This window comes from Limulus polyphemus, unplaced genomic scaffold (assembly GCF_000517525.1).
Source record: "Limulus polyphemus unplaced genomic scaffold, Limulus_polyphemus-2.1.2 Scaffold516, whole genome shotgun sequence".
NCBI lineage: Eukaryota > Metazoa > Arthropoda > Merostomata > Xiphosura > Limulidae > Limulus > Limulus polyphemus.
In genome coordinates, this window is record NW_013666126.1 from 444011 (window position 1) to 470504 (window position 26494).

Below are 26494 nucleotides of genomic sequence, written 5' to 3' on the forward strand. Positions count from 1 at the left end.
CGAAAGTCAATGTGTCCTCAGCATCTTTGGAGCCATTGAACGACCATCGAAACTTTACTTCGGGCGGTTCTGCATCGACGTCACAGTAAATAGTAACAGGCTCGTCGAGTACCGCTCCGTAAACCTTCTGCTTCGATTTACAGACCGGAGGAACTGGAAAAAAATAAAAAAATTGAAGGAAAACCGTCATATGATTTTAATCTTAAAATTATCTATACAAAAGAATAAAGAGATAAAAAATTAGCTCGAAAACAATGCAGTGGAGAACCATAACCATACTTCAGTTACATGCCTAGATCTAAGCCATATATTTATACTAAAATAAAGTAAGTTTCAAAGAAATATATTTTGCTTAATTTAAATAAGCGTTTCAATGGGAAATAATAGTATATATATATATATATATACATTATCTGTTTCTTAGAACAAGGGCAAAGTATTGTTAAGAGACATTTTAGCCTTTTATTTCCTCTTTATTGTTCATTCTCCCGATGGCTCAGCAGCAAGCTACGGCGCTTCTAATAGTGAAGTTCGGGGTTCAATACCAATGGCGAAGAAATCTCGAATAGTCCATTATGTAGCTTTATTCTAAAACAAATATTTGTCATCCCTATTTTTTAACAAGTGTTTGTGAGTTGTAATTCTGTTGTATTGGGGTGTTTGCAAAAAATGTTTTTTTTAATGAATAACTGTTCGAACAAGCTTGTTTCCAGGATTATCTGATAACGTTTAAACTGTAAGAGTTAAAAAATATTTCTGACTTCTGTATTTATTTATTTGTTTCCATATTTTGTTCAGAATGTTCGGGCAAAGCTATACAAAAGGCTATTTACACACAGCTATCTCTAATCTTGAATCAATATATTAGAAGGAAGGCAGTTAGTTAAAATCCTCACTTGCCAACTCTTACGCTACTATTTTCTGACCGAATAATGGAATTTGATCGTCAGTCTTATAACAACTAAGGTTTCTAAAGTTCGGAACAGGCCGCAAAACATGAACCTCGAGATTCATAGTCTGAACACGCTAACTACTACTATATTTAAGGCAAATCAGAAGTAGTTATCTGCAGCACAAGTTTCCACATTAACATTATAAAGAATGTGAGTAATCTCTTAGGATTTTCATTACATTCAGTCCTGTTACAAGCGCATGCGTGATCATAACAGAGAGTAATGTGTACTGCATAGAGTAAAAACACTTAAACACTGCATGTTTACAGCTTTAACAGTGTATTGTTACAGCTCAAGTATCACGTTATCAGTCCTTATTCTTTCTTCTGTATATAACTTGTCAGTTTGTGCACATACGCAAGGGAGAACATGCACGCCTTTATCCTCAGCTGTACGACCACACATAGATTTGTATAGTCTCCAGTCATGATCTGCATATGTATACACTAGTGTGGCTGTTACGGCTGTTTGGATCGTTGGAACATTTCAATAGCGAGATCCTATCTACTTACATTGAATACGCAACAGCACAGGCTCACTCTCCCCTTTTCCTTCTACGTTTGTTGCAACGCACGTGTAGAGTCCTTTCTTGTTTCGAGTAACTCCCTGGAGTACTAAAGAGTGGTTGGTGACAATAATTCCCTCAGATTTGTTTGTATGAAGCTCTCTTCCTTCAAACATCCAACCGATTTCTGATACCGGAGGATTGGCAATGGCGTGGCATTCAAAAAATATATCATGCCCCCTCTTTACAACTGCATCAGTCAGGTGTCTGGGGATATTAACGTTCACTTTTGGTACATCTGAAAGAAGCAGAGATCATAAGCTTTTGTAAGGTTAGGTAAAAGCCTTGTCATTGTTTATGTTTTATACGTGGTATAAAAATACAAAACAGTTTAACTAAACTGTAAACTTATATCTTATATTGTTATCCTATGCGAAAATACATTTTATATCGAAGGTTTCAATAACACGAAACTATGCCACCCTCATAGAAGTTCCATTAGTAATATTATGTTAGAAGTGGATATGTCATTTAAATAGCGTTAACTTTTCTGCTTCATTATTTGTAATATTCACTAGACTAGACTGCATCGCGATCAGAATTTTTTAATAACAAATTATCAGTGTAACTTAACAACGGTTGATCATACGTTTCTCTCTCTAACATAATTTCAAATAAAACAATTCCCTCACTGACTGTGTCTTCCATAGATTTTACATAACAAGAATCTTATGCAAAATGTAGCTTTGATAAACAAAAGTGGTTTATTTTTTTCGATTACTTATATATTTTGATTAGTCTACTATTTCTCAATATAGCATGGATATCAACACATAAAGTAAAATATCCCTATCGATCTATCACCAATAGAGCTAAAAAACTCACAATAAACTGTCAATATCTTTTCTTCTTGAACTGCACTGTCTGCTATGAAAGGGTTTTCGGCGCGACAGATGATGGTTTTTCCATCATCTTCCGAAGACGGACAGAAGGCTAGATAGCTGGTAGTGACATTGCCGTCAACCGACACGGAGGCCTTAGTGTTCTTCAATCGTGTTTCCCCAGACCACCAAGTAATCACTGCGGCAGGTCGAGAACCAACAGCCTTGCAGACTATCTGGGTAGACCGTCCAGCTGAAAAGATCTGGTCCTCAGTTTGTACTTCTACTACCAGAGGTCTAACTAAGAAACAGTGGGAAAAGCATTATTTTCTGGAATGAACTTACAAAACAAAGAACCTTAATAACAGCTAAAAGGAATGAGTCAATCATAAGTGTGTGTGTGTGTAACTGTAAGCTAATATGTTTAAATAAATGCAACGAATTCCATTTCTCCTTACCCTTTTTTATAAATAACCAAGGATATATTTGTATTTTACCAAAGTTTGACATCGTTATTTAACGCTTTGAATTTCGGCACACTTACATAGCACACTAAACGCATGCGTTTCTTATTGTTAGAACTATATATCAATATACACACAAAATAATATTATTCGTTGTTATCTATTTTAGAATATTTTGTAGATAGGATGTTTAATGATGTTGAACATTTAGTGATTTTATATGGGCAAGTTTAATTATGTTGTTCATGGAATGTTTATATATGAACATGTTTACTGATGTTGTACATTTAGTACTTTTATATGAATATGTTTAATAATGTTGTACATTCAGTGTTTTTATATGAACATGTTTAATAATGTTGTACATTCAGTATTTTTATATGAATATGTTTAATAATGTTGTACATTCAGTGTTTTTATATGAACATGTTTAATAATGTTGTACATTCAGTATTTTATACGAACAGTGTTTTTTATGTGCATGTTTAGTGATATTGTGCGTGTAGTAATAATAAAAGAACACAATATCATGTACAGCAATTAGTGAAAAAAAACACAGTAAACGGAACAAACTGTCAGAAGTCTGATATCAGGCAATATTGGTCAACAAATGCCTACGTGACTCCTAATATTGGAACTCTCTTAAGGACACAGGAGATCAGGAAGTTTTTCCTGCCAGAAGACAGCGTGAGTCTGAAGAGGACGCACGAATGTACATGTAGTGTTTTAATATGAGCATGTTTAATGATGTTGTGGATGTAGTGCTTCTGTATGAATATTTTTGACATTTGACATTTGTTTACATAGAAACTAACTTAGGGAAGGAGAGAGGTCACTGGCATTGTTTAATACCCATAATTGTGCCTTTTTACAACTAGAATATAGAACATTCTGATTATTGGTTCTGGGTAGTGTACATTTATATTTTCAGACAAGTTGATTGTGCTTGAAAATGAGCAGTTTCATATAGCAGTGGTGGAAGTATTAGTTGTTACATTAACTTCTATGTGCTGCGATATGAAACTAGAAGCGATATATGGTATAGAAGTGCCGACATGTTATTAGCGTTGCATATTCATGATTTAATTTATTTTGATTGCCTCATATTTTCCCGAGAATTAACATGTTGAATAAGTTAGGCAAAAAAAACAACAACATATATTGGATATGTTTGAATATGATTTAGCAAATGAAGATATTTCCTTTTATTTATTCGACGTTAGTTTCACTTAAAGTATTTCTCCATTTTACATATAGACCTAGGCAGCCGTGTGTGGACGCTACTTCCAAACAAATAATGTTCTTCCAGCAGTTAGGTTAACGTAACACCTGTATTTACAATGTCAGTAGGATGAAGCTCTCTAAACTATCAAGGAAATGTATCGTAATTAATAACGGGACATTCAGAAGAGATGTATTGTCATCTACATTATCAATGTTCTTGGTGTGGGTTTGTTGGCATGTATTGTCATCTACATTATCAATGTTCTTGGTATGTGTTTGTTATAATGTCTTGTCATCTACATTATCAATGTTCTTGGTGTGAGTTTGTTGGCATGTCTTGTCATCTACATTATCAATGTTCTTGGTGTAGGATTGTTGGCATGTCTTGTCATCTACATTATCAATGTTCTTGGTGTGGGATTGTTGGCATGTCTTGTCATCTACATTGACAATGTTCTTGGTATATATATTTGTTATAATGTCTAGTCGTCTACATTATCAATACTCTTGGTATGTGTTTGTTGAAATGTCTAGTCGTCTACATTATCAATACTCTTGGTATGTGTTTGTTATAATGTATAGCCGTCTACATTATCAATACTCTTGGTATGTGTTTGTTATAATGTCTAGTCGTCTACATTATCAATACTCTTGGTGTGTGTTTGTTATAATGTCTAGTCGTCTACATTATCAATACTCTTGGTATGTGTTTGTTGAAATGTCTAGTCGTCTACATTATCAATACTATTGGTATGTGTTTGTTGAAATGTATAGCCGTCTACATTATCAACACTATTGGTGTGCGTTTGTTGATTGTTATTTTGATCCAAAAGGAAATAAAATCTAAGCATCCTTGGTATAACATAATAGTAGAACTTTGTATGGAATATGTACATTCTGAATATCTACGGACATCCGAAACCAAAACCTAAGTGTACAACATTTAAAGATGTTCTGTATTCTACCTTGTTTGTGAGTACACAATTTGCAGCCGAGTTGTGTCTATAAAATGCTAGTTATAATTTTAAATTGATTTGGAAAACTTATTTTTATAATAATATTCTAGCACTCGGAAGAATACGAGGATATAGCAGAATATTTCTCCACTTCCTGAACACTGACAGTTCAAGTTTAACAAGGAAAAATACAGAATATAGCAGAATATTTCTCCACTTCCTGAACACTGACAGTCCAAGTTTAAAAAGGAAAAATACAGGATATAGCAGAATATTTCTCCACTTCCTGAACACTGACAGTCCAAGTTTAATAAGGAAGAATACAGGATATAGCAGAATATTTCTCCACTTCCTGAACACTGACAGTCCGAGTTTAACAAATATTTGTTCTGTGACTGCAGTATTTTTGTGAATTTAATGAAACAAGCACCAGACATTTTAATTTTGTTCCAATGCGTGAAGTTTTACCCGTGAAAATGATGGTAAGAGATTGTTTGTATTGTTGCCTCATATAATACAAAACTTTTTAATCTCCTCGATACTTGTAAAAATGTTTGTAAACAATCTTACTCACAGTTCATGTCGACAGTGACAGTTGTAGTTAGAGGTTTAGAAATGTTGTTATTTTTTGCTTGACAACTCAGAGCAGCCATCAGGTCATGCCTCTGTAAAGAATTAATGCTCAACTCGTTGACTACTTTTCTCTCATTTGTTACGTGGACGTAGGTATCATCCAATAAAACAGACTCTCTCCACCAAGTCAGTGAGGGTGAAGGATTTCCTAATAAACACATGACATATAAAACATAAAGTAACAAGTTATACGTAAATAATTGCTTATTGCCATTAATAAAAGTCCCATTCGTGATTACTAACGTTTGTAAGTGTTGAATTGCTTGAAGTCTTATTCGTCATTATCCGGTTTGATTGTACTTTAGAAATGAAAGCTAATTTAAAATCGGAAGATGGCATTCTAGACGAAAAAATCTTTCCGCAACAAAAACTTAAAGTGATTCGTCTTTAGCTCTACATGTTTTACAACCATATAATTAACATTCATTTCAAACTCTCATAACTTAGTTTAAAATAAATTCACATTATATTGTTAAATCGAATTATTTCTATAGTTACAGTCACATACTAAGCCTAATTATTTTTTTATGCTGCTTATCATACTTCGTTTACAGTTCTATTCATTACTATAATATCATCAATATGCAAAACTTTGTAACGACCTTCTGTTAACCCAAATCTTTATTTAGTAACAGCTACTTGATGATACACGTACTGTGAATTATTAGTTTCCAGAAATAATATATAATTTTACCTTAAAACCATATTTATATCATATTTGTATAACAGCTGTTTCCTAAATAAACCTCATTCAGTACTACCGAAAAAGGTTTATGATTTTAGATAAGAGTAAAATATAATGTCTTAGAGATCACCAAGTTTTGAAGTTATTGTTCATTACATCATAAACCATTTTGGAGACATTACTTGTAAAGGTAACACTTGTGATGTGAAATACTCTGTCGAAAAGAAAAACATATCTCGTTTTGATATAACAAGTGAAAGAATGGCTTCTTTTTCGCAAATTCAATGTATGAAATTGGTTTACTAAGATCTGTAGCAAACAATACGGAGTTCCTCGTTCTAATCTCTTAAGAAAACATTTTTCTCGTGCTATGTATTCAGGACAATATGAATATAAGTTGAGTTTAGCGCACGTTCTTAAATCTGTACCGTTGTATCACTATCTGAACTATAACATCACCACTATTACGTGATTCCTATTGTGCTATCAAAGAGGTGTTAAAGATTACTACCTCCTTCCGCTTCACATCGGAGAACAAGTCTGTCCCTTTCGTTGTATGGTCCAATCAGGCTTCTTAACACCTGTCCTTTCTCATTGTTGATTACCGGTTTTTCTGGCGGGACTGAAAAAACATAAACAAACTAACTAGTTTCTCATTTGGTACACGTTAAATCAACTTATCACCATTATAAGCCACTTATTATAAGTTTCGTTTAGCACTAGAATCATAAAAAGAAATGTAACATACATATTCGTAATATTACATATAGTAGCGGAAACCTAACTTGTAAGATATTATACAAAATGAATTATGTTTGATGTTATTAAACACAAATTGTGACCTGCGAATGTAAATTCAAAAGACAATGAAGCACCAACTAATAACACAGAAGGACATGCAGCGCCACATAATAGTGCGGAATAATAATGAACGATTTAGGCATTTTACAAAAATAAGCATATATATTACGCATTAATCTATCAGCGATACACTTACTGCATAACGAAAACAAAACGTAATCCTCTTCCTAGTATTTAGTGTGCTGTAATTACACGTCTCATAAGTAAGCTTCTGATAAAACACTAAGAAGAAGAAAGTGCTATAATAACATTTACGAAGTGCATATAAACTTATTTCCTCATCAAAACGACGACAGATTACATGAATAACAATACCCAATCACACACACACAAAACATGATCTCCAATGTTTAAATATTTCACCATCAAATAATACATGTCCTTAATATCCTTTGTGTACCTACATACCCTATATTAATTCAGCTAGTAGCTTTGTATGTATGTCTACTGAGGAGAAAATACTGTCTAATAATTATAAGTTTAAATATAATTTTAGCAATTAAAGTTATATATACTTTAGCTTGTATTATATTAAGCAGTATATTCAAGTAAAATAAAAAATTATACTTGGGAATAAAATAATCTAAGTAACGTGTAACAAATACTATTAATAGTGTTAACAGTCAATAAGGAATTTTATTAATGTTTAAAGAAAATGCATGAAAAATTACAGCAATCATATTTTTCGGGAGTCTCCCTTTTTGGTTGTATACAGAAAAACTGACGAGCCTGATAATATTTTTATGAAAATTATTTTAGAGGGTATTTGAGGATTTTAACACAAATCTATGTTTTATGAAAATTGGTTCATTTCAGAGTTGTTGTTTTTCTTTTCCTTTTTGTTGTCAAGCACAATGCTACACAATAATGTGCCCACTGCAGAGATCGAACTCTGAATTTTGCCATTGTAAGCCTTCAACTTTAGTGCTGAGACTACCGTAATGAGTAAATCGTCAACCTTTCAGGAGACATAATTTCGAATGTTGTGTGTTGTAAGTTGTTCTAAGCCTTTTTTAAGATTATTTATGTAAAAGATTCAACATTTTGATCCAACTTTTGATGTGTTCAGTTATGACGTCATTTCTCTCTTGGTGATAGTCGATGTCCAAGAAGCTTGTGATATTGTTTTTTATAAAGATTCACTATAGAAAAACAAGAAACACATAAAACTTTATCATTTCTTAACAACGTCCTTATACATAGGTCAAGTCAAACTTCTCCGCGAATAGTTACCAAACTCACCTGTACATAACTTGGAATTCACATCATCTCACCTATTAAAAACAGGCATTTTAAAATTTTAATTTCTAATGCTACAATTATTTGAAATTTCCAAAACATTTGGAATTCAGAATTCCAACATTTAAACTCCTGTTTTCTTTGCATTAACAAATTTCCTAAAACTAACGTCGAAAACACATTTACTAACATTCGTAGGTATGCACAATATGATGTCCGTGATAATATCAACTTAAGAAAAGACACCAACAGTTGCTCTTTAACCTACATTCCCGGTCTTTTTCACGCACCAAAAAGATTATGGTTTCGTCTGTGTAAAACACACAATATTAGTGTAAATGTTAAATTTAATTTTACTCCCGGTACAAAAGTAGGAAATATTCTATCTAACAAGTTCCAAGATAACCATAATAGTAAGGTTGTTTATGAAACCGAATGCCAGGACTGTACATCAAGCTACGTGGGTGAAAACTCAGTACCCTATAAACAAGTACAATCATGGACCTTTTTCACATCTTTCAACGTAAACAGAACTTTAGTAATAAAATCTTCTCTCATTATTTTCACATAATGTCTAAGGAAAACTGAAAGAGAATCAAGGAAGCTCTATTGATCAAAATTTCAACAAACTTCTACAAACAGCCTGATACCACTCACACTATATTTATTCAACAATGGTATTCCAGCTGCTTTATGACTGATTCACTTACATTTTTGTATTTTCAGGTTTAATTCCCTAGCACCCACTCGTATTTTGTGCCTGATAATAATATAACAAACAAGACTTGTTGAAAACGTTGTAATTTGTCTTTTCTCGTTTTTCACTTTCCTGTATAACCAGTCATAAAACAAGTCTTGTTTGAAAAAGTTGTAATTTGTCTTTTCTTTTTTTTTCACTCTCCCCATATAACCAGTCATAAAACAAGTCTTGTTTGAGAAAGTTGTAATTTGTCTTTTATTGTTTTTCACTTTCCCATATAACTGTTTTATAACTAATCAGACTTGTCTCATTTTATAATAATAAATAAATAAAGCTTTCTCATTAAAAAAACATTTTTTACATTAAACAACTTTTTTCTTACACAAGTTGCACGTTATGAGCCACAAACAAGAAATGATAATAGCTGTTTTTTGTTGTTGTTGTTGTTCTTAACATTTGTTTCGTTGATTCATTACGATTATACTAAATCCGTGGAAATAAGCTGCATATTTTAAAATAGGGGTTTACAAGGACACTTTTCTAACAGAGATCGTGCTGTTTAATACTTATAAAGAAATAGATGGCGAAATGGCATTACATTTGTTTGGCATATACATGTATAATTCACATTTGATGACGTTGTCAATGAAACAACATATCATGTAGTAATATTTGTAATTCGTCAGACAAGACTGGTAACTTATCTGTTTTCATAATATGATGATAAATGTGAAACAGATGTTAGTCAAATATATCTTAATTTATCATTATATTTAAAGATATGTATGTTACAGATTCAAGAGGCATCGTTTAATGATAAATGTATGTCAGATTAGTAATTGTATTCCAGTTTAATAAAACAAGGACAACCAGTAATAGATTATGCAATCCATATCTTGGGACGACAGTCTCCTTTTCTCTCCAGAATTTAAGTGGAACACTTTAGGCTAATATGTCTTTATCTTTTTTTAATGTGTTAAACTCAACTTTAGAATTGCCTAAGACTAAAATATTACACTTCCTCGTGTAGTATAACCCCAAATATTATAAAATATTTCATTTTCTCGCGTAGTATAACCCCAAATATTACAAAATATTTCACTTCCTCGCGTAGTATAACCCCAAATATTATAAAATATTTCACTTCCTTGCATAATTTAACCCCAAATATTAAGTAAAAAAAAAGCATATAAAGATTAAATAGATTTACTTTTGATTTCTTTATCCAAAATTACAAAATGAGACAAACAGCGGTTTCCATAATTTCATGCCTTTTTCGTTGACTTCAAAAATATATTATTTATAATTGCTGAGATAGAACCAACATACTTAAGTGATGTATTTCATAGAACATTGCGTATTTATAGCTAGATAAAAATTAAAAAAAGTATATTTATAAAACAAAGAATATTTTTAAACGATCAATTCAAACAACTCTTAAGGATTTTAAATATGAGTTTCTCTATAGAAATATTCAAGAAGATCCTAAAATCTTAAGGTTTATTTACGAGAGAAGCTCGGCAAGAACCACTCAGAACTTCTTATTGAATGATTCAGCAAGATCGTAAGTTCGTAAGGTTTGTTTATGATAGATAAGAATGTTATTTAGTAGTAAAGTTATATATATATATCGTTTTAGTTTTATTAATCAGTGTTTCTGACTTAGTTTTGCAGATTCAAACCTACAAAAATGTTTTCCACCTAATCGTAATGAAAGCTCGTTTAAAGTATTTAAAATTGTTTAAGTAACCCCTATCTTTAACCCTGCAGTTTCCTCGATAGTCTGAAACACTATGTTATTATTATATAAAGGTTTTGACTTCACGGAGCTATTTCCAAGCTGATGGTTTCGGTGCTTCTCAAAGCTAAAAGCATAAAGAAGAAAGACAAGCAATGACCGAGCTCGGGAACATCGCTCTGAAAAACCAATTAATATCAAAACTTCAAAACATAATAAGGGGTGTGTTTTACACTTTTACGAGGATGTTATATTACATAGCAATAAGATTTATCAAGAAAGGGGAGGATGATAAAAAAAAAGATTAAATTCCCTGTATTTGTTATTTAAGAATGTTAAATAATTATTCAGCATAATGTTGATTTTTTATTGGAGTTATATTATGCATGGTTACTTATCATGAAATTTGGTTGAATGAACGGCAACGTCGTCCTCTATAATTGTGTTTCTACAACAGGCTAAACAATCTATCAAAAAAACCTATTTATCATTAAAGATGTTCGTGTTAAAAATTGAAAATATATACATCTAGAAAACGTTTAGAAGACTTTTGGGGTAATGGTTACAGAAGAGTATAGGGTCTAAATTCTCCTTCCATGACATTACATCTTAACTACAAATGGCTACCCACAAGACATGTTACTATGGTGTAACCGCTAATTATTACAAGCAAAGCACAGAAAAGGGTGTCAAACTCTTTCTTAACACTGGATCAGGTTTGCTAGCAGCTGTGCAGTTAGGGATTTGTTATTTATCTAATTCTCTTAATTTTATCTACTGCCTTGAAAATTACAACTTATTAAACCACACATGAAGTTCTCAAAATAATAAAATTAACTACACTCAAGTTGGGATTATTATTGTTTAAACAAACTTTAAAACCCATTAGTTTCTAAGTTTATACCTTAACAGAAAAAATACAAAACATTTTTACATATTGTCGTATATATTCACGTTTCATTTTTTCATGTAACTTATGCTGAGTTTTGCACGAGCTCTACGTTTGACTGTTGAAATTAATGGGCTAAATTCAACATCCAAAATCATATATAAATGAAAAGTGTAAAGAATACTAAGAGAGAAATACAATTTCAAAAAGGTTGACTCGTGAAAGGAAGACTCAAAATTTGTTTGTTCATCTTGTAATCCATAAGTTATACAATTTTTGTGAATTAAGTACATTGTGACATAATTAGATTTTTCAGTTTTAAATTTATATTTCGATTCTATATTTCATTAGTGAATTGAACTTTCAATGTGAAGGTTAAACACAGGTAAAAATTTGTTACGTAAATTTAACCTAACAAGTATGTATCTGTACATAGAGATATATTTATATTTTTCATAATTATGAAGTCAGACATATTTTTTAATACAAACAGGCTAAAGTTCCATTTCAAAATAAATAATATGTATTTCTAAACGATTTACATCTCTTCTTCAAGACGTGACAGTTTATAAACATGCATTTGCGTCCACCGGAGTGACAGTAAAATTATTTCTGCCCAAGAACACATTCTTTGTCCGGAAGTGTCAAGAAAGGTTATTTTTCTTGTTACAACCAATTATTTATAAGCAGCCAAATTAGTAGTTAGATAGAACTTTATTACACTGAGTAGTGTGGAGTAAATACACGTTCATCTGCAAATAGCCAATTACATTTTCTCAACTGTTATTCTTACAGGTTTGCTTAAAACATTAACGCAATGGTCACTCTCAATTTATCAAAGTTCCAATAAAGAAAGAAAATTAACATCCTCAGATACACTTAACAATGTGCCAAGTTTTTTCTTTTAAGAAAATAGAATAAGTGACTTTCACGTAGGAGTTTTGTTTACAGATTTCTCATACTACTTGTAGAAATTATCATAAATAATTTATTAACATATTCACATGAATAAGACATAAGAAAGAGCACATAATAAAAAACAAATATACCCAGAGGCAGAATACGCAATATAAGAAGACATATGGAGAAAATTAAAATAAGAGTAGTAACAAATACAGTGAGGCACAGAAGAATAGGTATGAAAACATAAAATCGGTGCATATTTTTTGTTTGGGAAAAAAAAGTAGCAAAGAAAAATAAAGAATATATTAACGAGAATCTAAAAGGTCAATAGTTTGCAAAAAAAATCCCTTCGATTTTAATTAGATTAAATGTTGTAAATAATGCCTTACGAATCCTCTGCCTTACGAATAATTTTAACATTGTAAGAAAGCTGAGTTTATAAAAAAAAAGGCGGAAAAATAATACCTAAAATACTTCATTTAAATCGATATGCTTGAAAATATTTTTTATAGCTTTGAGGAATTTTATGTTCCAACTAATCGTGTGTAGATATTCCGTCTGTATTCTACCAGAATTGGAATAGACAGGTGACTCATGGCTTTACTGAGAAATACAAGCTTAATAATTTACTGGAAAATGTAGCAGGAAATAAACTGTAGCAATCCATTTTATAGAAAGCTCCTTAGTCAAGTATAACAAGTTTTAATCTTCACTTTAGATATCAAAACAAGATGAACATTTTAAATAAATTGATTAATCAAATCTAGTTTAACTTCATATACAAGATTATCTATTAGAGTAATGCTCGTTTACTTACACAACAAGTAAGACTAAACTAGTAATTCACAAACTACTACTCACTTTGAGATCTGACTGACTGTTGCATCTTTCATTTCCGAGTAACGAATGATAATTCTGACTTCCAGCTAGCTAGCAAAGTGTCTGAATTGCATTTAACAAACTGTTTACCCTCATAGTGATTCACTTAAGCAGTATGGCAGATAATAAACTTTAATATTTTACACGTTTTACTGTTTTGAATATTGAAATCACCATTATCGGCCAATTTTTAACAGCTAGTTGTGGGAAATAGCAAATTTAGCATATTATAAAAAGCCTAATATTTGTAGAAATTACCGTAACAAGCAATTCACAAACGAACAATGTCATACTTCCTCAGAACACTGGTTCCTCCTTAGAAGTATCTTTATCATTATTACACATCCCAGTTACTTAACTTTCAAAAAACCCAATCTGTTAGATGAATAAACTTTTCACAATACAAAAAAATGACGAAAAAATAAGTAAATCGTTACTGTTAGATTATCGCTATCTTCTGACATATTCCGTTTTTAATTTCGGGGAATTCATATTTTTTTCCTCTTCAAATGCTGACTTATTGGACAATCTATTGTTGGCTTAACGCCAGTCAGTGGTCATATTAATGTCTAACTGTTTGCCATTTGCAAAATGTCTGGTTTAAGTAACCTCCATTCTGTTTATCATATTGTAGATAGCCGAGAGCTATTATTTCTATTAATAAGAAACTTCCTATGTGAATCACAGTAAAGAACAGTTACCTAGGTAAGGGTAATCTTACAGTACGTCAGTGGGACAGCGGTAAGTCTTCGGACTTACAACGCCAAAATCAGGGGTTCGATTCCTCTTAGTGGACATAGCAGCTAGATCGACGTGGCTTTGCTATAAAAAGAAACACACACACACACACACTGGTTTCACAAGATACCGTACACTAATCCATTGATTGTTTTCAATACAGAATTTGAATCTTGCTTGTGTTAACTTAGATTTGGATATATTTTTTCATCCTCTTCGAGTTCTATAGCGATATCATATTATTTATCAGTGCCTTTTCACTGGTTAACTTTAGCTTCTCAGGAATATACACAAAGCACAAAATAAGCACTAAGCAACACAATGGGCTATCTGCGCTCTGCCCACCACGGGTATCGAAATCCGTATAACCAGCATTCTGCAGAAGTCTTTCAAGGTTTGTTAGGTGGTACAAGCAATAAATAGCTGGATAAAACAGTGAAAGCTACTAGACATGATAATTACTAACCTACAAATTTCATTTATGGAAGATTATTTGAGAATTATCATTGCTATTTGCAACTGCTATGAGGCTGCATTAATTAAGACATAAAACCGATTATATTGTCACGTGCTCGAAAGTGAAACAACCCACACACACCAACAGACTGTAAAGTCTCAAACCTAGTGCACGAGGGATGAAGAAGTCGATGTAGAAAACTATTGAATCATTTGGTGTGGCTTCTGTCTATCCACAATTGTCTGATAAATGTCTGTGATTACTGTAAACCAGCTGAACAAGTGATACCATACACACAAGAACACCTATATAGAGGTAAAGTTACTGTTGTGGTGTCTGTGATTACTGTAAACCAGCTGAATAAGTGATATCTTACACACAAAAACACCTACATAGAGGTAAAGTAAGTGTTTTGGTGTCTGTGATTACTGTAAGCCAGCTGAACAATTGATATCTTACACACAAAAACACCTATTTAGAGGTAAAGTGACTGTTGTGGTGTCTGTGATTACTGTAAACCAGCTGAACAATTGATATCTTACACACAAAAACACCTATTTAGAGGTAAAGTGACTGTTGTGGTGTCTGTGATTACTGTAAACCAGCTGAACAATTGATATCTTACACACAAAAACACCTACATAGAGGTAAAGTGAGTGTTGTGGTGTCTGTGATTACCACAGAACCACTGAGGGAGAGTAAATAGTTAAAAGTTAATACAAAATGCATAACTCAAGGTACGTATATTAATTTCCTAATAAACAAAGGCAAATTTCTACATTAAGGAAGACAGGATTAGCCCTACTACATGGCCTTCTATACATCTTTTGTGTTAAAATACGTAAGAGATTAAACATTTTTTCTACTCCACATATTTTAGTAATTAAGTAAAATGCAACCCAAACGGTGGAAACATAGTCAAGTATTAACCACTGACCAATGACCTTCAATTTGCTGTCGGTGTATCGTGTCCTCTCTTTCTTGAAATCTACCCTACAGCGGTAGGCACCTTCGTCGGATTCTCTAACAGGATCTAACTCCAACGACCCTGGCGGATTCGTGGTCATTAAGACGTGAGCTCTGCTTGAGAGATGATCCACGGAAGAATGTCTTGCTTGATCAAAGGGAATTTTTCTGGCATCGAGGGTGTATATTGGTGTTGGAGACTTATCCTTATACCATAGGACTAGAGCAGGCGAATCGTCATCAATTTTTGGTGTAATGTTGCAGGGCAGGCTTGTCTTCAACCCCGATATCGCAATAACTACTGTAAAAAGTGTGTTAAAATACGAATTAACAAATTAGAGAAAAACAACATAACCAGTAAAAGTAAAGTAGATAAAAAAATCTTAAAACTATTTTCACTAAAGATGAGAAACAACTTCAGATAAATGTATATTTATTTTATCCGACATTTCGGATAACGCCTTTTTCAAGGGTCTATGAATGTTGCAGGTCACTATAATTTAAAATCAGTTTTATAACCTGTGACGTTTATACACCCCTGAAAAAGGCGTAAACCGAAATGTCGGATAAAATAAATATACATTTATCTGAAGTTGTTTGTCGTATTCAGTGAAAATGGTTTTCATCCTTCAGTCAACACTGAACGTTTTTTTTAAAGATAAAACTCTTAAGAATAAACAAATTAATCAATAGATATATGAAATTTATTATTTTGGTACTCTGGTTAAAACATTCTATAAACTACGAGGCGTACAAAGAGTTAGATAGCTTTCAAAAGTGTATGGTTATACTGTTAAAAGAAGAGCTGATGATCTTTAAATTAACAATGCGCCTAGAGACTTGATAATTATATTAACTTCAGGAGTACTTAACCCTTAATAACTTTGTGTTAGCATGAAATTAAATATTCAATCTACTGTTCGTATTGCTTACTGCCTTCTCAAATTGAATAAAGCTGAATTTAACATTAAACTTTGAATTTTTCTGCCCACAGTTTTCACACTTAATCTACCATTCAGTAATTGCAAACACAACTTGTGTTGTTAATACAAAAACATTTGTGGATCACAACTTACTATATCCCAGACATAAATAATTGTTCTCTCACTTTACAAGCTTTAACGCGATATTTATTTCCCTCCAGTGGCTCAACGGAAAGTCTGAAGGCTTATAATGCTAAAAACCAGGTTTCGACTCCCGTTGTGAACAGATAACCCATTGTGTAGCTTGGTGCTTAAAAACAAACAAGCAAATTACATTTATTCAAAACTATAATTAGAACTAGATGTAAGCACCCCAGCTCTCAGTAGGTTACTTCAACTCTTCATAGGCCTAACATGGCTTACTAGTTAGGGTACTTAAAATGTAATTTGCAGGACGGAAACATTCATCAAACATGCTCGTCCTATTAACCGTAGGAGCGTTATAATATGACGTTCAATTCTAATATTCGTTGGTAAAGAGTAGTCCAAGAAGGGTAATTACTAGATACCTTCTCTCATTAAAATTAGGAACGCTAGCAAAGAACACACTCTTGAGCACTTTGCGCGAAAATTCAACAAACAAACTTTTTCACAAGCCTCACACGCAGATTCAATTTGGAGATAAAATTAAATTTAAGTGAGCAGATTTTACAAATAACATGATCATTTCAATCAGAAACATAAGTAGAAAAAGTCCAGATTATCTTTAAATAAAGTGTGACAAAATAGTTTAAAAAAAAATAACGTTTTTCCCAAAATGCAAAGAAGGAGACCTTTAAAAATGGTCTATGATATGAAACCACGGGTAAATCGAAAATTACTTTAAAAATGTGAATGAAAATAGGAAGATTAACACCATGTTAAAATAAAACAGTGGTTGTAAAAAGTTATAAGGGCAACTCCCCTTACTTTAAAAATGTGAATGAAAATAGGAAGATTAACACCATGTTAACATAAAACAGTGGTTGTAAAAAGTTATAAGGGCAACTCACCTTACTTTAAAAATGTAAATGAAAATAGGAAGATTAACACCATGTTAAAATAAAACAGTGGTTGTAAAAAGTTATAAGGGCAACTCACTTTACTTTAAAAATGTAAATGAAAATAGGAAGATTAACACCATGTTAAAATAAAACAGTGGTTGTAAAAAGTTATAAGGGCAACTCACCTTTTTCTTTTCTTTTTTTTTTTTGCTTCTACAAGGTAGTTGTAAGAGAAGTGTAATAATTGCTTAATCGAATGTAGTCAATTAATTGATTAGCAAATGTCACTAATTGTCCAACTAACTAATTACATAACTAACCAACAGATTTATCTAAAGACGCAGCTTTGCATTAAGAGAACCTAGGAAAAGTATCACTACTTTACACCAGACTGTCAAGAAAATTAATGACAGACCATTAGTTCGTGGTTAATATAGACTCCAATAACGAGCTTAAAGTAAATCTAAGAGACAAGTGGTGACATAAGGGCAGAGTAATGACGCCAAGAACAGATAGCAAATGAGCATTCTAACTCAAGGCTATCAATGAACTACAGTTGTCATTAACCTCGAGCTACTGGACTCATGAAAACAAGAGTTCTTGTGATGAACTGGTGGCCATGTGCACATATCAATAAGCAAGTTAACATATACAAATTATGTATAAAAGCTGTGTAGGTCTTAACGGTAGTCATCCTGCATGTAAGGTTCTACCAAGCTGCTAGCCTGCCCATACCAATACAACTCTCCGCTTCTCAGTTAGCATAATTCTGTTTTGTAACTAAGGTCTTAAAGTTTTGTTAACTATCAGTCTTGAGTGTGTGATTGTACGTTGATAAATGTGAATAATTGTCATTGTCTAATGTTTGGAAAATGTAAGGTTCTCATTAGTATTAATAAATGTACGTGTTACATTTAAAAAGCCTCTGACTCATTTCTTATTATCACGGATGTCTCCTCGAGTTGGATATCTGTATGAAAACGTCACCGACTGCATTCCTGGTATTGTAAAATATATACTATTTGCAATGGGTGACTGTCTCACCAATATTGCCTATTACCAATTCGTACAGCTTCTCCTGGATTTTAGATTAACCAACGACAGATTGTGAAGAATAAGAAAAAGAGTTTATTATAAGATAAGGGTATAAGACAAAATAATTAGATATGGCTACAGCTACAGCATAAATTAAGACACAAAAGGGGATAAAAACAAAAACACAGGCTAAGTAAGAGGTGGCAGCAGGAGCTAGACATTTTACAGTTGCTATTCCATTATTCTATAGTAAACCATAGGAAGGTCTTAAAAGTGTTTAGATGCAACTGATGAAGCAGCACACAATTCAGGCTAGACAGACTTACAAACACGGACATAATCAGGCTAATATTATTAATATTGGAGTATACTATGGATTGGCCGGCATGGCCAGGTGGATTAAGGCGCTCGACTCGCAAACTGAGGGTCGCAGGTTCGAATCCCCGTCACACCAAACATGCTCGTCCTTTCAAAGAGGGAAGGCTGTCAAGTGGGTTGCATCCTTGACGTAAGAAACAGCTTTAGAAACGATGGCAGAGAAACTATGGATTAAGACTAGCCCAAGATTTTATACTATTAAGAGAGAGGCTACTAAGGGAATACGGAAAATGTGAAACACCAAACAATGTGATGAAACAAATAAACATTCTAGCACAGTAACGAGGCTTACACACACCCAAGTAAGCTAATGATGCAAGATAAGTTTAAATCTTACTAGGAGTTTGGTTTGGTTGGAATTTCACGCAAAACTACACGAGGGCTATCTGTGCAAGCCTTCCTTAATTTAGCAGCGATGGACTAGAAGAAAAGCAGCTAGTAAACACCACCCACCGCCATCTCTTAAGCCACTCATTTACCAACAAACAAAGGGACTGACCATCAGATTATTATGCCCCCACAGCTGAAAGGGCGAATATGTTTGATGGCAGGGTCTTGCTATGAAAAATCGTTAGTTGGTAACATAATTGGCTTAAATGTGAATGAAAGAAATAATCCACGAGAAACGCTCTTAGATTCAACAGAAGTAACTACAAGAGAAGAGTTTAGAAAAACAAACAAGTTTTTTCCACATTCAATCAATACATATGAGAAACAACAGACCAGATTGGCAAGGTAAATTGGCAAACGGAAAATGTTTCAAATGTGGTATCCAACGACACACTGTTAGAGACTTTTTTAGAATAGAACATAAGCAAGTGCATGCTTCAACTGTGGACGAAACGGCTATATCCTGCAATTGTAATTGCCCAAAAAAGAGAGAGAGTTTACAAAACAACTAGATACAAACCTCTTAAGCAAAAGCTTTGAGGGCCAATAGAAAATAAGTGATTGCATAAGTTACAAAAATGTAATAATTCCATTTGTAATTACGAAAAAAAACTAAAAGTAACTTTAACAGTATTGATTGATAGACTGAGTATGTATAGTGCCAACAAAATTTCACCAGTAGTCAGTCTAAAGATAGAGGACATAGAATGTCAGTTATTAACTGACACAGCCACTCTGCTAAGTGCATAAATGGTAAAAAAAAATCCAAAATTATTGGATAATGAAAGGAAAGAAATTTCAAAAAGTATCTTAACTTCTATAACATAGCATTCGGTTAAAATGTTAGGAAAGCATTTTGTTCAAATAGAAGCTGTAGATTCAAAACTTGAATATTCAAAAAGAATATTAGAGCAGGCAAGATTTCCTAAGAAATTATGACATTGATATATCCATTACCAGAGATAGACCACACATAGAAATGGAGATTTTACGTTTTGAAGAAACCATACCTTCAGATTTATATGTTAAGGTCAAAACTTACAGTAATTTCATGCTGAATTAGTCATGTAGACAGATACCAAACAGGGACAGTGAGCACATTCGTGAGGTGATGGATCAGAAGTCAAAACACAATAGTACTGATACTCTTAATAGCAATACATGCCACATTCAGTATAAAAGTAGATTTAAGCATGAAAAAAATATAGGTAGTGTTACTGAGGAGGAAAAATACTAAGCCTACTAATAGTAGCTGAAGAGTTGAAATGAGCATAAAACCAATAGTTAGATGTAACGCAACAAACAATAATGAAGTGAATACAGATAAAATATAAATAAAGAATCATAGGCAAGTGCATAACTACACTGGCCCCTCAGATGAATCTACCCCTATGGACATGCAACAGACCATCCAAGCAGAAGAGTCTGTTAGAATGTGTGTCTCCAATATCAATTAGTTACAGAGGCACCTGAAAGAAGTCAAACTGTTATTGAGGCTAACGTAGAAGCTGATAGAAATGTAAAAATTAGGTGTATGTATTGCTTTCTGTATTAGATAAGTGTCTAAGTGCAATACAGTACCTATAAAGGTTCTAAATATAAAATAGAGTAAAGTAGTATTGCATCAGCATATATTAGTAGATAAAGCTAGGATAATAGAGAAAGTAGCTGCAGTTACAGAACATAAACAGATGTTCATAAGAAGTGTGCACAAAGTGAAATACACTGAGATTCTACATTAGGAGATATGGAGATCAAACATAAGCAAGGGCTAGTGAATTTATTAGGGGAATATAAAGAAATATTTGTGAGAAAAGGTCATTCTAATAGCTGCCCAAACATGGTGAAACATAAAATAGTGTAAAACAGTAATACACCTATAGTACAGAGACCCTATAAAGTGCCAGAGAAGCACCAGGTAAAATTAAAAGCATCCATAAAGGACATACTTGAACAAGATGTTAAAGAGGACAATAATAGTCCTTATGCAATCCCAGTTGTGTTAATTCTTATAAGATGGTAAAAAAGTTTGTGCACGAACTTTAGAAAATTGAATTGAGTAACTTTCAAGGACTCAATTAACAAACATACAAGAGACCTTAAATAAGTTAGATCAAAGTAAATATGTTCCGTCTGTGGACTTGTAAAGTAGGTATTGACAAGCTGAGATTGAAAAAGAAGATAAAGCTAAAATTCCATTTTATTGCCATCAAGGAAACATTAATTATTGTGGTACTGATGGTAACAAAAGTGTATTCGTCAAAGAATTAAATTCTATTATATCAGGTAATAAATGGAAATTGTCAAAAATAAACCGTTTTCTCTGTATGTTCAGTTTTTAACTTGACTAATAACAGAACTTCACTTATTTGAGAAAACCCTTAACTGAGACACAAGAATAAATTTTAAAGAAATCATTTTTCCCCTAGAGGTGTTTCCATAAGACAAATATTAAGAGTAACACAAAAAGGATTTATAGAAAATTATAAACAGTTAGCTAGGAAATATTATGAAGACGTACATTATATTTTAATAGACTTAAATGACATTTAAGACAGTGTTACTATTTCAAATTGAAATATACAGAAAATTGGATTAATTAATGTCTCCAGAAGTATTTTAAAGTTCTTATTCAATACCGCAAAAACAGACGATTTCAAATGGGTAGATAATCAAAGACAATTATCGAAGGAAAGGTTCATTTACTAGGTGAACAAGATGCCAAAAATGAATTCAATAAACGAAACTTTAGAAGAATGTGACCAGGAGAATAAGCAAGTATCAAATCCATTACTAAACATAACTTATGAATTAATACATGCCGGAATAGAACAGAAAAAATATTTATAAGACAGGAGCCAAAACATTGATTGTTAATGCAAGAATTCAGATTAATCTATAACAGTTATCATTTAGTGTAGAGAGTATTAGAACATAATTAGCCAGATCAGTGCAAGCACTAAACGTAGCAGCTGAGTCGTACTTCTTACCTTCTAGTAAATTAGAGAGAGTATTAGAACATAATTAGCCAGAGCAGTGCAAGCACTAAACGTAGCAGCTGAGTCGTACTTCTTACCTTCTAGTAAATTAGAGAGAGTATTAGAACATAATTAGCCAGATCAGTGCAAGCACTAAACGTAGCAGCTGAGTCGTACTTCTTACCTCCTAGTAAATTAGAGAGAGTATTAGAACATAATTAGCCAGATCAGTGCAAGCACTAAACGTAGCAGCTGATTCGTACTTCTTACATCCTAGTAAATTAGAGAGAGTATTAGAACATAATTAGCCAGATCAGTGCAAGCACTAAACGTAGCAGCTGAGTCGTACTTCTTACATCCTAGTAAATTAGAGAGAGTATTAGAGGAAATGAAGAGGAGACTTGTACCGTATTTACAGTTTGTAATGCCTACTTATAATGATCAAATTTACATGAAGTATACATGGAGAGACGTAAAGGTCACAGCTGTTCTAAATTCTTTATGAATATTTGTAGAAACTAACAAAGGGTACCCGTTTACGTTTATTTTTCTAATGTAAATCTCCTCGAGTTGGTGATCTGTGTGATGCCACTGACTGTTTCCTTATATTTTCAAATAAGTACTATTTCTAATGAGTGACTATCTCACTGATAGTGCTCATTACAGTACTGTCATGCTAGACCTACCATCATGTGGCACTGTCAATCTAGACCTAGTGGTACTGTTATTCAAGACCAAGCAACACATGATAAGAATGGATTAAATATTTCATTTTCATCTTAGCACGTGGATTAAACAATAAGAACAGTCACCCAGGGATCAGTTATGGCCGTCCCTAATTTTGAACTAATGGCCAGAGGGAAGGCAGCTATCCAGTAACAACAACAATCATAAAAGCTTTATCTAGCTCTTTGAACTAATAATAAGGCTAACTGTTACTTTTATAGCGCACCCTGGGCTGAAAGTGACAAGCGTGTTCAGCGGAATCGCGGTACGAACCTTGGACCTTCTGATCGCAATTGGCACTATAACAGGAGCCCAAAGTTGGCCATCAAATAAGTTTTATTTGTTTTATTCAGTCATGCATGAAAAATTTAAATGTATATGTTTTGTGTGCATTAAATATCATGCAAACTTCAATCAAATATACATAAAACGATATATGTATTCATACACACTTATAAAAGTAGATTAATGTATAGATATTCATTCTGTTTTCAAATAATAAACGTTAAAATCTTATTTTATAGAACGTCCGTTTTATCGCAAAGCTGCACATAGGTTATCTACGCCCTGTCTACCACACTAAAACAAGACCCGGATTTTATTGTTATACTTTCGTACACTTACCGTTGGCCCACTGTAGAACTATTTTATAAATCCAAATTATTATTAAACAGAAGTTTATTTGGAGCACTGTATATAATCCGTTAAAACAGATATTAAGCTGTATAACTAATAATCTAAAAACATAACATAGATTTCAATTTAGCGGTACTAATGTTCGTAGTAAGATAAATGTAAATGATAAAAACTTAATCCCCTTGATAAAAATTCTGTATTTTCAAATGTTGGTGCATTCAGTTTACATTATATTATGTTGGAGTACAATTTGAAGTTACTGCAACGCATTAACGTTTCTGGACAAAGTACTCTCTCTCTCTATTCCATTAACGCAGGTGATTACTACTGCTGGAAATATTTGTTAATACAAGCTCCAGTTATCACCTGTGTTAGTAAATTCAATTTTTTACTCCTGTTGAATATCAATCCAGTTGTCCACCTTTCAAAAGCGCTCAGGTTATAGGGTTTTTATCATCTTATATCAATCCTCTACATAATTTTTTCTTGAATTAAAAGTTAAAGCATAAACTTTCAATATATATTTATATATATAGCTTAACTCTTCTAAATAAATTGCTTAAAGATTCTATGCGTCGCAAACAAGTAATATTATTATAGTTTGTTTGTTGAATTTCGCGGAAAGTTGCTCCAAGACCATCTGCCGCTATGCGCCACAAATTTAGAAGTTTAAATTTACTAGAGGGAAGGTAGTTATTCAATACCATCCATCCCAGCTTTTTGGATATTTTTTATCAATGAAAAGTGGGATTTACCATCACATTATAATGCCTCACGGCTGAAAGATCGAGCATGTTCGGGTATAGGATTCAAGCTCGCAATTTGCAAATTCCGTATCAAGCGCCCTCATCACCAGCCCATTATATACATTAATTTTAGAATTACATAAAATGTCTTTCATTTTGATAATCTTCCGATAATCATATAATTACAAACTGTTATATTTATATAGATATAACTAACTGCAACAGAAATATTTATATATTTTCTTCACTTATTTAACATCGTTCATAATTATCAAAATATTAATGTTTTGATTTTTAAGTGTAACTAAAGTCAATATTTTATGTTGCTTCATAAATCAGTCATAATAGCAAATCAAGGAAAAAAGAAATGGAATAATTTAAGAATAAATTCTTCTATAGTTTCTGGAAGTCCCATATAAAGTTTGTTTTACATTGAATATTTATTTGTTATTGGTTTCCTAGGAAAAAAGAACAATAATGCATGAATATGAAATTATAATTCTGATTTATTTTGTTTTCATTGTTTATTAATCAACAAAGTGTACTCTATAAAATATAATTAATTCATCGTTTCACATGTTGCTTGGTAATGCAAATCAGCTGACTAATTTATTAATTCATACAGTGTTAATAAGACATGACATGAAGTATAGCACTCATATTTGGAGTGAGTTGTTAACTATAATAAATCCACATGAAGGAAGCATAAAATATAAAAATAGGTAAATACACAATAGCGTGTAAAGTAATTAACAACAAAGTTTAAATCCACAATAACGGAACAATACCAAATTTAAATGGAAACTAGTTTCGATATTTCACATATCTCCTTCGGTCCAACGTTGGATTGAAGAAGCCTAAACTGTTGTAATCCAGAAATTATAATAATTGTTTGGTTGTTTGTTTATTATGAATTTCGCGCAAAGCTACACGAGGGATATCTGCGCTAGCTATCCCTAATTTAGCAGTGTAAGACTAGAGGGAAGACAGCTTGTCATCACCACGCACCGCAAACTCTTGGGCTACTCTTTTACCAACGAATAGTGGGATTGACCTCACATTATAACGCCCTCATGGCTAAAAGGGCAAGCATGTTTGGTGTGACGGGGATTCGGACCCGCGACCCTCAGATTGCGAGTCGAGTGCCCTAACCACTTGGCAATTATAATAATTTAATAAATATGAGAAAATGTATGTCACTATTGGAAAGAGTAGTAGTAACTTCACTGTCCGTATAAAACTATATCAAAATAGTTTTATACAGATTAGTTATTCATTTCTTTTACTAGTTATGTTATTTATCATGGCTTTCACAATCTGTACGACTTTAGATTTCCACAGATATTTGCCATATAATTAGCTGCAAATTTTCAAGTGTTAAATATCTTCAAATCTTATAAAATGATAACGTACGAAAGTAATTTTGAAATGTATGATTATATTCGTTTTATAACTAAAAACGTGACATTATTTTAAAGACTTAATGAACATCACCTATATTTAGGTACATTCTGATAAGTAAATTTCAATTACGTAACATCGCTAAAAGGAAAAGAAAGAAAGAAAAAATTTAACTTTCTAGACTATTCTAGAGCTAAATATGTATGAGATGGAAATGTTATAACTTTGTTTCAATCCTAGAATTCCCACGACATTTATGTCATTAGAAATCAAATTATATCAACTGAATACTGAAGGCTGAAAATTTGACATTAAAATGATTATAATTATATTAGCTAAAATGATTTCCTTGTTTTGAAATTTCAGGTCTACTGTTTAATCTATTTGTAAATCATCACTAATCTATAAAAGCTTCGAACATGAAATTAGAAATGTTATTACCTTTACAGCTTATCTACAATGTGCTTCAGAATTCGCGCACCATTATCAGAGCATTGCGAAAACTGAAGGGTACGAATTTCTGTTATAGACATCATCCCTTTCATAACATCCTCACTTACCCTCCAA

General features: G+C 32.5%; 1 protein-coding gene across 1 annotated transcript in view; it reads right to left on the reverse strand.

The window, feature by feature from the left end:
- The window catches only part of LOC106458793 (hemicentin-1-like), a 110194-nt gene that overhangs the window by 30199 nt on the left and 53501 nt on the right, over positions 1 to 26494 (reverse strand). Inside the window, exons 2-7 of the mRNA XM_022385132.1 lie at positions 15643 to 15972; positions 6813 to 6923; positions 5558 to 5764; positions 2344 to 2640; positions 1466 to 1756; positions 12 to 153 (exon numbers count right to left, since the gene is read on the reverse strand). Coding sequence (XP_022240840.1) covers positions 12 to 153; positions 1466 to 1756; positions 2344 to 2640; positions 5558 to 5764; positions 6813 to 6923; positions 15643 to 15972 — 1378 coding nt within the window. The remainder of the gene's footprint in view (positions 1 to 11; positions 154 to 1465; positions 1757 to 2343; positions 2641 to 5557; positions 5765 to 6812; positions 6924 to 15642; positions 15973 to 26494) is intronic.